This window comes from Corvus hawaiiensis, chromosome 5 (assembly GCF_020740725.1).
Source record: "Corvus hawaiiensis isolate bCorHaw1 chromosome 5, bCorHaw1.pri.cur, whole genome shotgun sequence".
NCBI classification, from domain to species: Eukaryota; Metazoa; Chordata; class Aves; order Passeriformes; family Corvidae; genus Corvus; species Corvus hawaiiensis.
The window spans coordinates 74,557,386-74,569,774 of NC_063217.1; the positions used below are offsets into that span (position 1 = coordinate 74,557,386).

Consider the following 12,389-nt stretch of genomic DNA (forward strand, 5'->3'; position numbering starts at 1 on the left):
AGACTATTTCCCCCCACGCGAGCCTTTTTTATCCCTGTTTAGCGCATAGCAGGACATTTCCCTCGCCCCGGATAATCGCGGAAGAGCTGTTCGGCTTTTTACCCTTCGTTTCCCCGTGTCCCGTGGGACAGTCCGCCCCTCCCGCTGCCCGCAGTGGTACAGCCCGCCGGCGCGCGCCGATTGCGTCACCACGCGTCTCCCACGCCACCCGGAAGCGCTTCGGCGGCGGCGGCAGCGGAAAAAGCGGCTCGTGCGGCCGGTTGTGTTTGCGGCTGGACCCGCCGCGGGGGCCCGCACGCGCCTGCTGCGGGGGTCTCCGCCCGCCGTTCCACGACCGGCCCCATGGCCTTCAACTTCGGCGCCACGGCAGGAGCCGGGGCCGCCAACCCGACCGGTGAGTGCTGGGGCGGCGGAGCGGGGCGGGGCGGGGGGAGCCGAGCAGCGGGCAGCGCGTGCCCCCCCCCCCCCCCCCGCCAGTGAGAACAGCGGCCGCCTCAGAGGGCCGCGCGTGCCCCCCGGCCAATGGGGATAGCGGCGGCGGCGGCCCGCGCGTGCTCCCCTCCTGACCCCCCCCCCGCCAATGGGAACCGCTGGGGCCGGCAGCGCGTGCCCCACCGCCAATGGGGAATCACGGCCGCCTCGGAGCCCCGCGCGTGCCCCGCCGCCAATGGGAATCGCGGTCCCCTCAGGGACCCGCGCGTGCCCCCCCGCCAATGAGAACGGCGGTGGCGTCCCGCGCGTGCCCTGCGGCCAATGGGAGCGGCGGTGGCCGGCAGCGCGTGCCCCCCGGCCAATGGGAGCCGCGGCCGCCTCAGAGGCGCCGTCCCGCGCCCCGCCCGGCCCCCGGCGGGCCCGGGAGCTGCTCTTCGGGCGTTTGCGATGAGATGGTGCAGGTCCTTCGGATCAGCCTTTTCCTTGCAGTAATGTCCTCGTTTGGAGGAGATGCCCTTGGAAGTTCACTTTTGAGCAAGGTAAAAGACAGTGGTTAACTTGTAAAGGAAGATCTTTTCCCCTCTTCTTTTTGTCACTGTCAGTCATGGTGAAGTGTAAGGCAGAGCTTTCCTTACCCTCACTTAGTTAAATCCTTTTTGGCTCCTAGGAGAGCATCTGAGCAAGTCCTTTGAATAGGATTCATCTTTATTGTAGTTAACCTGAATATTACTGTCTCTTCCATTCTGGAAGAATGTGTTTACACACACTCTTTCTGGCCCCGTCTGAAAGTAAAAAATCACCTTGTGCTGCCTGTACACCGTGGCAAGGTTTATGACGCTCTCAGACCAATATCAGAGGGAAATCTGGCATCGCACCTCAGGACTTCCCTTTGTCTGTCCAGCATGAACCTGTTTCAGCTGCATCCCGGGGGTGCTGGGTGCATCAGTATGTCCAGCAAGGCTGAGGTGGGCAGAGTTTGGCAATAGAACTTGGATAAGTCCACCCTGGAATACCTGCGTTTTGTGTGGTGCCTCAGCTGCTGGAGTTGGGTTTTGTGGTTATTCTGCTGTCATGTCTCTGAGTGTATTATTTGTATGAAGATAACGTACTCTCGCTTTCCTGATAGCTTATGAATTAATTTTGCTATTATATGTTACACGTAACACAGATGCAGCTGTATCGAGGGTCTTAGGCTGTTAAAATTACTCTTAATGTGAATATTGAACCACAGAGACGGTTTCATGTAGGGCTTTGGAATAAGGTGGGGAAAAGCTGCTGCTTTTTGCACGGTATAATTGAAAAATAACATCCTTACAGCAGCAGTGTGTGGAGCTTTTAACTGTCCTCCTTGTGTCCAATAAATATTGTTTAATGCCAGTTAATGCCTTTTACTCCTGTTTCTAACTATGCCTATCTTGCCCACGGGGATGGAAAAATGCTTCAGCTTTTCTTTCCTGGACCTGCCTTTCACTCACAACTAATGTTGCCTTGCTCTTTTTCTGCTTCCCGCTCGTCAGGATTTGGTGGGCTTGAAACTGCAAACTCCACTGCCAGTGGGTTTAATTTTGGGGGTTTCGGATTAACTGCTAATCCCACGGTGAATTTTAATATTGGGAATTTCGGTGTTTCCACTACCTCAACTCCACCATTCAATTTTGGTAACAGTCTGGCAAGCGCAGGTAGATAACGCGTAAATATGTGTTCCGTGGTCAATGTTACCAGCAGGGGTCCAAGAATTACATCCCTAACTGGGAATCTCTGTCCACTACTGATCTTCATATCCAGCGAAGACTGGCAATAAAAGCTCTGGAAATGGAATGGGTTTGAGAGCCATAGGCTTGTAGGGGTTTTGCCTGTTAAATTCTCAAGGAATAGTTTTTGAGGAAAAATAACCCTGTAGCCAAAAGTCTCTGAAATGGGAATGAATCCAGGCGATCCCGAGCAATCCCAGGGCTGGTCCCTGTGCCGCATTTCCTGACATGAGATTCTTGGACTACTGCAGTCATGTTTTCATCTTCCCCCGTGTCTCCTCATTGGCCTTGCGTTGGCTGTCATGAATGCACCACACCTCAGTAGTTTCTGTGGAGAAACACATTACATACGACCGGCACAAAGTCAGAGCCCAGCTGTGACCTGTTCCCCGAATGCCGCTGTGCATCCCAAGACCACCCTGCCCCAGCTGCCAGAGACGCTCAGTGCTCCAGGGAGGGCCCTGCATGGGATGGGCGCACTGGGGGGTGGTTAAGAAAGCCTTTTGTGGCCCCATGGAGATCCATCAGACCTGAGCGATCAGCTGATGTAATTTCACCTTAAATCTTTCCCATTCTGTATAAAAACACTGGACTGGATGGATTTCTAATGCTTTTGTGGGTGTGGAATTTGCCCGGGGGTCCCGTTGCCACCGCTCATATAGGAATTCCATCCATCCCACAGTGTCATCGCTCTCTGTGTCAGCGCCTCTCATCTGTTTTGTGCACCCCAGGGATCTCATTGGGGTTTATTTGCTGTAAACACTCTTGGCTGGATTTCTTTAGCTTCATTTGAGCTGCTCCGGTAGAGACCGTGCATAGTCAATTTGATACTTAATTTGATACTTAATTTGTACTCTCGGGTCCCTTTTCAAGAAAGGATGACTAAATTTGCTGTGAGTACAAAGGTACCTAAAAATGGTGTGAACTGCTGGTGCTGCTGCCAGGGTGTCCCACTTGCTGGCAGGACTGAAACATGGGTGTTACAGGGAACAACTTCTTGTGCCCACTCACACTGAGATGTTTGCTGAATAGAAATAAAATGCAATTGCATATCACCTTTGGTTTATGCTTTTCATTTTGTTCATGGACAGGAGGACTGTGAGTGTAATAGACTAGAGGCCTTTTTTTTTTGCTTTTGACATGGGAATTAAGAGAGGCAGCATCTTTTTGACAAATCCTTTGTAGCAGACTGTCGTCTTCACTTGAACACATGTAAAAGCAGCATGAAACACAGGCTGGTCAGCACTCCACAGGCTGCATCTTGGGCCAGCGCTGTTGGCACCACTGGAGCTCAGGTGCTCACATAGGTCCTCTCCTGCTGGTCAGTGACTGCTTTTCCTGAAAATTTGTGGAAGGCTGATTGCTTTTGCATCCATCTTCCTATACTAGTGGTTGAACCTCCAAATGAGATGTAATGGGGAGGATCATTGGGGAAACAAGGCTTAAAAAAAAAAGAACCCTGTAGAATTTTACATGTAAATTTTGCCTGTGTGTACCCTGGCCTCAGGCTTTGATTTGTTTCCAGAGGTTAGGACTGTTTGTAAAGTTCACAAAACATCAGGTTGCTTACTAAACATTTAGCAGTGACATTGGCCAGAAGTATTCCTGAGAATATAGTACTGTTAATTGTGTCTCTCACTGGGGAAAGCACATCCCTCTGGTACAGGAACAAGATGTCAGATGACTGCTGCCTTTTTATTTGCTTTCTTAACCCACCGTACAAGTTTTGGCTTTGTGGTCCGTGTTTTCTCCCCGATTTCCTTGGACAATGAACTCGATCCCCATGATCAGTGTGAGCTACATGCTTGTGCCATGTGACATCCATCTGTCAGCACCTGTTCTCATAACACCCGAGGCGTGCGGTTGGTTGTCGTGTTGTGCCCAGCTCCAGGGGCCGTGTGCCACTGCCTGATTGCAGTCTGTGTTTGGCAGGTGCCTTCGGAGGCTTCGGGACAACCACCACCACTGCGGCACCAGCGTTCAGCTTCTCCGCTCCCACCAATACCGGCACCAGTGGTAAGGACTGAAGGACTGGCTTTAGAACAAATCCAGGAGTGCTTTGGATTGCATGGCTGCTATGCTCTTTTACTCAATAACCATCTGTTTGTTTCCCCAGGACTCTTTGGTGCTACCCAGAACAAAGGCTTTGGATTTGGTACCAGTTTTGGCACAGGAACTGGAACTGGCTTGGGTAGTGGGTTGGGAACTGGGCTAGGCTTTGGAGGCTTCGGAACCCAGCAGCAGCAGCAGACCAGTGAGTATGGCCTCTGGATTTACCTGTCCCTTAGCAGTGAAAGCATAAGACTGCCACCTTCAGTTGCTCAGGTAGTGGGACAGAAGTGTATTGTAACAGGAGGCTGTTAAACTCTTAAACCAGAGCTCAAGCGGGTCCCTGAGCTTCACCCTTGAGCTTCCAACAATATTTACCCCTTTGGTTTCGTGCTGGTAGAAATTGTAGTTAGAGAATTGGTATTGCAGTCACAGCATTACTAGAAGGGGGAGGAAAAAGGCACTGAGGTTAATTTAAATGGGAGTTGGATGATGAGCAGCTGCAGGCTCTGAGTCTGCTGAGTTTGTAACAGCCAACCTGCCCTCAGATTTGGATATTGAGAGTGCCAGACGATGTCATGGATCAATACAGATGTCTCGCTTAAAAAAAAAAGAAAAAATCTTCTAATGTAGCATTCAGGAACTTTTGTTGTAGATGAAGAAAACATGGTCTGATTTTAATTCATTTATTCACTCGGTGTTTTTATTTTGCTTCTCAGAATGTGATAAGAAGTGATGCCAGCGATAGGCAGATGTAGATGATAGCATGGTCATGGTTGGTCAAGCAGTTAATTTGTTTCTCTTCATCCCACCCAGCACTAGGCAGCGGGCTGTTCAACCAGCCTGCCCAGACACCTGCTCAGTCCAACCAGCTCATCAATACAGCCAGTGCCCTCTCGGCCCCAACACTCCTGGGAGATGAAAGGGATGCCATTCTGGCCAAATGGAACCAGCTCCAGGCCTTCTGGGGCACGGGCAAAGGATACTTCAACAACAACATTGCTCCGGTGGAGTTCACGCAGGAAAACCCCTTCTGCAGGTTTAAGGTATGGTGTTGTTCAACTGCCCACAAAGGGCACTGATGCCCTTACTCTGCTGAGTCTGAGCATCTCATGGGTGTTAAATCAGATTTTGTCACCGGTAAGAGTATTCTGAAACAGTATTTTTCCAGGTAATCTGCACAGTTCTGATGCATACTCATTAAAAGGTTCGAAGATGCTGGAAATCTGGGTGGTGTGGAGGGACTAGATAATGAGCCCAGATGTGGATCATGAAAGTAACATTTTCATGTGCTAGCATTCAGGTTAGTGTGTGTGTATGTGGAACAGATCTATGGAAATTAATTTTAATGTGTATCTGTGTATGTTACAATGTGACAGAAACGATTTTAAATAACCTTCTTGTCTTGTGAACATTTGGAATAAGAACTTCAGGGTCTTTCTTCATTGCTTTGTCTAGGTTAAAGTAACTCTCTATGAACCTGGCCCGTGCCAGGTTTAAAATCCACCAGCCTTCTTGTGCCTTTATCCTTGTCAGTGCTCATGCTGACTCCATTCCTTGTACGGAATCGTCAGCGGTTCCAGATCTTGTTTCTCATGTTGACAAAGAATTCATGGCTTTTCATCCTCCGCAAATCCCGCACCTGCTGACTGGTCTTGCTAAGCCTCAGGCTTGTAAGAGGATTTGGGGCAGGCGTGGCGATAGCCTCCTTCCCTGAGCTCATTCTTTGGAGTGCATACTTTGTGACCTGAATGTAGGTTAATACTTAATTAAGTCTAGTGTTGATTATGCACATTGTGATACTTCTGTAAAATTTTCTCAGCAGCTGTGCATGCCTAACAAATGTTGGGTTTTGTTGCATCACCTTTTTCAGTCTTACCTTGAACATTTTGTTGGCAATGCACCTGAAAGCTTATTTTCTTGTAAGTTGTTGTCTGAAATTGCTTTCACTGTTTCTGGGCTTTGAAAAATTGTCCAGTGTAAGTTGTGTGATGCAAAATCGGTTATTTTAGAGTTTCATTTACCAAAAAGAAGAGTTTTCAGGTTAGACAATGCCAGATACTAGGTTTCCTCTTGTCCCTGTGACTGGAGTGTTTCTGATGCCATGAATTCACTTGCCTTAAGTGATATACTGACAAGTTCCATCTGTGCCAGCAGATGCCTGTGAAAAATAGGGGAGAAGGTGGCACAGGGATAGGAACAAAGCGTCATAAGCTAGTTTGGTTATTGCCTCTGGAAACATCAGGCATCTGATAAGAATGACGCATTACCTGAAGGGTTCCCCAGGAATCCACTTGTACACAGTTCCAGCTCTAGGACAGAGGAGAAGCATGCAGCTCCAGACCAAGAAACGAGTGCTGCTAAGGTAAGTGGTACAGGGCGTTGTTTGAAGGACCACTGCGAAGAAAAACAAATCCGTTCTAGTTTGAAAACACTGTGTTGCATAAAGAGATCATGGACAAGTTATTTATTTAAAACAGAAATACCCGAGGTGTCATGTGCTTAGAAACAAATTCTTCCTTAGCTATCACTGTTGTGCTCCATGACAGGATGGCTGATTCTGCAAGGCTCACCATGGCAGGGGATTACCCTCTGCTGACAAGACCGGGCTCCTTGGCATGTCCTTGACTCCTTTCTCTCTTCAGCTAAACTTGTGCAAGAGGAAAGGTGCAGGTCACCCACCCACATGCAGTGTCAGGGCCTCACAAAGCCCCTGCTGTCCACCCTGTCACCAGTGCTACGTTGGGGTGACAGCTGACGGGCAAGAGGAGGTGAAAGCTGCTGCTCTGCTTTTGCATGTAGTAAAGTCGGATCCTCTGGTTCCATTTGCAATTTGGAAAAAGGGTCAGTTTGTAAAATGTTCCTGATTGCTGTTAGCTCTGCTGGGTTGGCAACTCCCCCGATGGGGAAAGGATACTTAAGAACTTTTTGTAAAAATCCAAACTGTTTCAAAAGCTGCTCTACTGATGGCCGTGTGAGAGAATGATTTAAAAGGGGATTGATTTTATGTTCCTGCAGCTCTGAATACATTGTGAGTTCAATATTGAACCAGTTGCTCTAAAAATGGAGGGATTTAGCCCCTCCCCTTCATGCCACAAGGATATGCTTGTAACGTATCTTCATTTGTCCTTTGTTCCTTGGCAGGCTGTGGGTTACAGTTTAATGCCCAACAACAAGGATGAAGATGGCCTCGTGGTCTTGGTGTTTAACAGAAAAGAAGCGGATATTCGAAGCCAGCAGCAGCAGCTCGTAGAATCACTACACAAAATTTTGGGAGGAAACCAGACCCTCACTGTCAATGTTGAAGGTGTTAAAACAATGCCAGATGACCAGTACGTGACCTTCCCACAGTGTTGCCTATTTCTATTGCATGTTAGAAAGGGTTGGTGCCTAAGTCTATTGTCTCCCCTTCTGCTTGATTTTAGATCTGTTCATCCTGACTTTGATCTGCATCTATTATTCCTTCATGTAGTTTTTCCTAAGGCATTAAGTCCAGTACCTTTCCAGAGATTTTAGGTTATTCTTAATGTGGTACTAGTATCACCATAGAATATGGTGGTTAAAACTGGGGGGAGCAGAGAATGTAATGGTATTTACAGGTTTTTCTCTTTCTCCCTTGCTGTGTTGAACCCTGCAGTTACTGGTACTTTACATCTCACTTAGCTAAAAGAATTTAAAAGTCAGCTGGGAGAAGTAGTAGCTTGGATTTTGGGTGGTTCTGTATTGTGTTAGCTCCTACATGCTGCTGGCCTTTTCCTGACGTTCCGCATTTTACCTCGCTCAGGACAGAAGTGATCATTTACGTTGTGGAGCGCTCGCCCAACGGCACCTCGAGGAGAGTTCCTGCAACGACCCTCTACGCCCACTTTGAACAAGCCAACATCAAATCATCCCTGCAGCAGCTGGGGGTCAGCTTGTCCATGGCCAGGACGGAACTGTCCCCGGCACAAGTCAAGCAGCTCCTGCAGAACCCTCCTGCCGGTGCGTGGGCTGCGCCGTTTGGGCTCTCTGGGGAAAACGCGGGTGTCAGCCTGCTGGAAAACGCCTGTGAAAAGTACAAAAAAAAAAAAAGTTAAAAATTAGCATAATCGTGTCCTGTACTCACTTGCTAGTTTTCAGATGGGTCTCTTAGCCTGTGTGTGTGGCCACAGGCAGTGCACATATAGCTTTGTTTTAGAGTAGTTAAGGGCTGTTTGTGCCATTTCATAAGGTGACTTACCTTTATGCCTGTAACTTTTATATGTCTGTGTTTAGGATATAAAAAGTTATGAAGTCTGGATTGCAGAAGGAACTGGGCCTAGTCTTGCTGAAAAGTCAGAGCTAACTCCCACTGGGATTATTTTGCCAACTGGTTTGGTAGTTTGATCACTTAATTGCTGATTTTTTAATATTTTTTTGTTTTACACAATAAGCAACTTTAAAAGGACAGAATGACCCAAGTGTGGCATATAGTGGGAGCAGTAGGAATTTCTCCCTTTAAGATATGGATTGCCCAATGGGAGCACCTACGGGTTGTTCCTTTCCCCTGCTTTCCAACTGGCAGGAGTGCTTGACAGCCTTTGGGTCTGAATTTACTGCCCCTGCTCAGGACCAGGACTTTTAAAGAGCTACCCTAGTTTAATTAACCTTAAGTTGTGTAACAGTCATTCGGGTTAGCACAGTTTGTAGGGTTTTTGTATTCCGTAGCATTTTTTCCTGGTTAGCAGCTGTAACATCTTTCTATTCAGATATCCATACTAAAAATCCTTTTTTTTTTTTTTTCAGGTGTTGATCCTATTATATGGGAGCAAGCCAAAGTTGATAATCCTGATCCTGATAAGTAAGTCCAATAGTCTGTCCAAGTATTGCAGCAAGGCTTGGAAAGGGGAGAAAGGGATAATAATTGCATAGAACTCTTCAGGTAACTTGCAAGAAACTTACTCGAGTACAACTTGGCCAAGTGCTGATCTCCTTGAAAGCAGTGAAGATTACTGGGAGTGCCTGTCTTAATCCCTTCACCCATTTAGGCGCTTAGGAGCTGTCAGGATAAAGAGTCTTACTTGCATTGCTTAGAGGTGTGGTGTCCTCTGTTACCCGGATTAGTTATTGTGATTTATTTTTTGCATCCATTATGGTTTTTTCTCTTTATTGCTGAAGGTGATGCACCTTTGTACCCTCCAGTGGTTACAGATAATTTGGGCTGATTTCTTTATGAAAAAGGAACAGGTTGTTGGGAATAGGGAGGACTCTAGAGCTTAGCAAAAGAAGATATGGTTACGTATTGATTTATAAAAGGCCAACGGGATCTGTAGCTTTATATTAGATTCTATTCATAATTATTAGTCCTTACCACATGTCCAGTGTAAAACTTGTTGTAAGAAATATTTGTGTTCTGATAGGCTTATTCCTGTGCCAATGGTGGGTTTCAAGGAACTGTTGAGAAGATTGAAGGTCCAGGATCAGATGACCAAACAGCATCAAACTCGATTAGATGTAAGGTTACTCATCTTCATCATGAGCTGCTGTTGACAAAGGGTGTGCTACTAAATGCACCTCCCCTGTGTGTTCAAAACTGAAACAGGAACCATGTTCTTAATATATTCCTTTAATAGATCTTTTGCCTAAAAATTGAGCAGTGTGGTTTGACTTTTATTTGTTTCAAGTTCAAGCTTACTGTTTTGTTATAGGCTAATCCACACCAGCTCAATTTAAGTTGTGTAGGCATGGACTTTTAAATTTGGGCAACCAATTTTCCAAAATTGGCTTTCTGAAAATCCGGGTTGTGTATGAAAATAAACACAAAGGAGAGCAGTAGAGGTAGAAGAAAGCTTTCTAAAATCATCTGGGTCAAGGACACGAAGTTGCTGGGCTGTGTAGTGTCATGAAAATCACAGTTTTAAATCAGGACTAACGTGTTCTGTTAGCAAAAACTTCTCTGGCTTCCAGTTGACTCCCATCTCCTCTGCAGATAATATCTGAAGATATCAGCGAGCTGCAGAAAAACCAAACGACAACTATGGCAAAAATTGCACAGTACAAAAGGAAACTGATGGCACTTTCTCACAGAACTTTGCAGGTAACAGGGATAATCTAAATAACTCCTTTGACACAGCCTGGTGCCAGAAGCAGTCTCAGGGGAAAGGAGAACCTGTGCCATCTTGTGCAGGCCAGTGCTGAAAATTATTCTGACTTCAGCTAACAAGTGTTCATTTACGTACCAGGCAGAGCTGTCGGGGAAAGCTTCAGGGCTGTAGTACTTGAAAACCTTCTCTCTCGCTTACTCAGCAGCCGCAGGACTGCCCTGAGGTCGTAGAGTAGCAGAATAAATGACAGAACAAATCTACTGAGAAACAGGCTGAAGGAAGGGCAAAAAGATGTGGATGGGCTGGTGGGGAAAGGGACGAGCCAAGTGTTCTCTAATGAACATCAAAGGCATCTTTTGTAGGTGTTGATAAAGCAGGAGATCCAAAGGAAAAGCGGTTACGCCATTCAAGCAGATGAGGAGCAGCTTCGTGTACAGTTAGATACAATTCAGTGTGAACTTAATGCACCCACGCAGTTCAAGGTGAGTGGCTGATAAAGCCTGGCTAACAGCTCTGGGGTTTCCTCGCTGAAAACATGTCACTTTTTCCAAACGAGGTCTAAATATTGGTTGTGGAAAGCTTTCTATCCAGCAGTGTTAGTAGGTTGTAGCATCACGCTCTTTGCTGCATAACCAATAGGTATTTCAGTAGTTTTGAGTTCTTGGAAATACTGGAGTTGCTTGCCCTCTGCATGTGCTCCTGAACATTTAACAATGGAGTGAACAGCAATGCTTCCAACCCTGGAGACTCAAGGAATCGTAGATGCTGGAGCTCTGCCAGCTGTAGATGAGTTGTGTTTGATTTTAGCCTGTTTCTCTTCCCAGGGCAGACTGAATGAGCTCATGTCCCAAATCAGGATGCAGAACCACTTTGGAGCAGTGCGGGCTGAAGAGCGCTATTACATAGATGCAGACCTCTTAAGGGAAATCAAGCAAGTAAGTATCACTGGGTAGAATCCTGGCATACTCTTTGAACTTCATCACTTGAGCCAAACACACACCGACTGTATCTAGAATGTCATGTTCTTGCACTGTTTGATGAAGTCATCCTTTTTATTGGTCTCAGTGCCAGTGCACCAAGCTACTGTACAAAACCACTCTGTGGAGATAGGCTGTTGGTACAGACAATGCTGTTATTCCTTCCCCCAGAGAAATTATGTCAGGCTTTTTCAATGTGTCAAGGCCACCAGTCGTGACACCTTGGAGAAATATTACTTAAGTGTGTGAAGCTGAACAATACTCACACTGGTTTCTGAACTATCTGCAGCACCTAAAGCAGCAGCAAGAAGGGCTGAGTCACCTAATCAGCATCATCAAGGATGACTTGGAGGACATCAAACTGATAGAACATGGGCTGAACGAGAGCATTCCCATCAGAGGAGGAGTCTTCAGTTGACTGGTGGAGGTTTACACAGAACATGGTAATCGAGTTTATGGCTCACCTTCCAAGGCTAAAACTGTTGAGGTAAAATAAAAGACGCATCTTGTAGGAAGAAAATGGTATTTTGGCTGTTACTTTTAGAATTAGCAAAGCCTCTTCTAAGCTTTTAAAATTGACCTTTGGAAGGTTTATATTTTATAAAGCTGTATATGCTTTAACAAAAGAAGGAAAACTGAATCTGTTCAGATACCATTTTACTATAAAACTATATGTACTATTGTACATTTTTTCTTTTTTTCTTCTTTTTTTTTTTTTTTACAACAGCATTGTCCTAAAAATGCAGTGCTGCGGGGATTGTTTCACTAATGACTCAGTTTGTGGAAAGCCCAGCCCGCTTTCGTGTTTCTGTCACAACAATCAAGTCACAGCATTGTGTAAACGGCTAATTTAAATCATTACAGGGATGTTTGTTGCTGTAACTGTGTTGTTCTTTGCAATACCAGTAGTTTACTGGGGCAAGCTGCAGAAAGTTCATGTTTCCAGTTTCTGTCCTTCCTTTGGACTGCAAGGATCTGAAGGTTATGTTTTGGTCACTTTACATATGTGAATTATACAAAGCTTTGCTGCCCCTCCAAGTAACAGAATGTCTGGACATTGTCTTCTGCCTTTTTTTAAATTGCCCAAGAGTAATAAATTCAGTCTGCCTTTGTAATGA

At 46.2% G+C, this 12,389-nt stretch overlaps 1 protein-coding gene across 4 annotated transcripts; it reads left to right on the forward strand.

Moving 5' to 3' along the window:
- The first annotated feature begins 205 nt into the window (after positions 1–205).
- Positions 206–12,386, forward strand: NUP54 (nucleoporin 54). Of its 4 annotated transcripts, none has more exons than XM_048304823.1 (13): positions 206–394; positions 1,950–2,111; positions 4,116–4,199; positions 4,300–4,437; positions 5,049–5,278; positions 7,377–7,564; positions 8,017–8,213; positions 8,997–9,051; positions 9,611–9,704; positions 10,180–10,287; positions 10,657–10,776; positions 11,119–11,229; positions 11,561–12,386. In XM_048304823.1, exons 1-13 carry the CDS (start codon positions 343–345, stop codon positions 11,687–11,689), a joined length of 1,668 nt encoding a protein of 555 aa, XP_048160780.1. In that variant the 5' UTR covers positions 206–342; the 3' UTR covers positions 11,690–12,386. The 4 variants fall into 4 exon arrangements, with proteins under 4 accessions (XP_048160780.1, XP_048160781.1, XP_048160779.1 ...); XM_048304822.1 differs by lacking the exon at positions 206–394 and having other exon boundaries at positions 998–2,111; positions 11,561–11,714; positions 11,999–12,386; XM_048304824.1 differs by lacking the exon at positions 1,950–2,111 and having other exon boundaries at positions 208–394.
- Positions 12,387–12,389: the final 3 nt, after the last annotated feature.

Bases quoted from the DNA above. Each gene is read 5' to 3' on its own strand.
- NUP54 (XM_048304822.1), top strand. From the start codon at position 1,814: ATGCCTTTTACTCCTGTTTCTAACTATGCCTATCTTGCCCACGGGGAT. The intron at 4,438-5,048 runs GTGAGTATGGCC...CATCCCACCCAG, and splicing joins CCAGCAGCAGCAGCAGACCA to CACTAGGCAGCGGGCTGTTC. The intron at 11,230-11,560 runs GTAAGTATCACT...AACTATCTGCAG, and splicing joins TCTTAAGGGAAATCAAGCAA to CACCTAAAGCAGCAGCAAGA.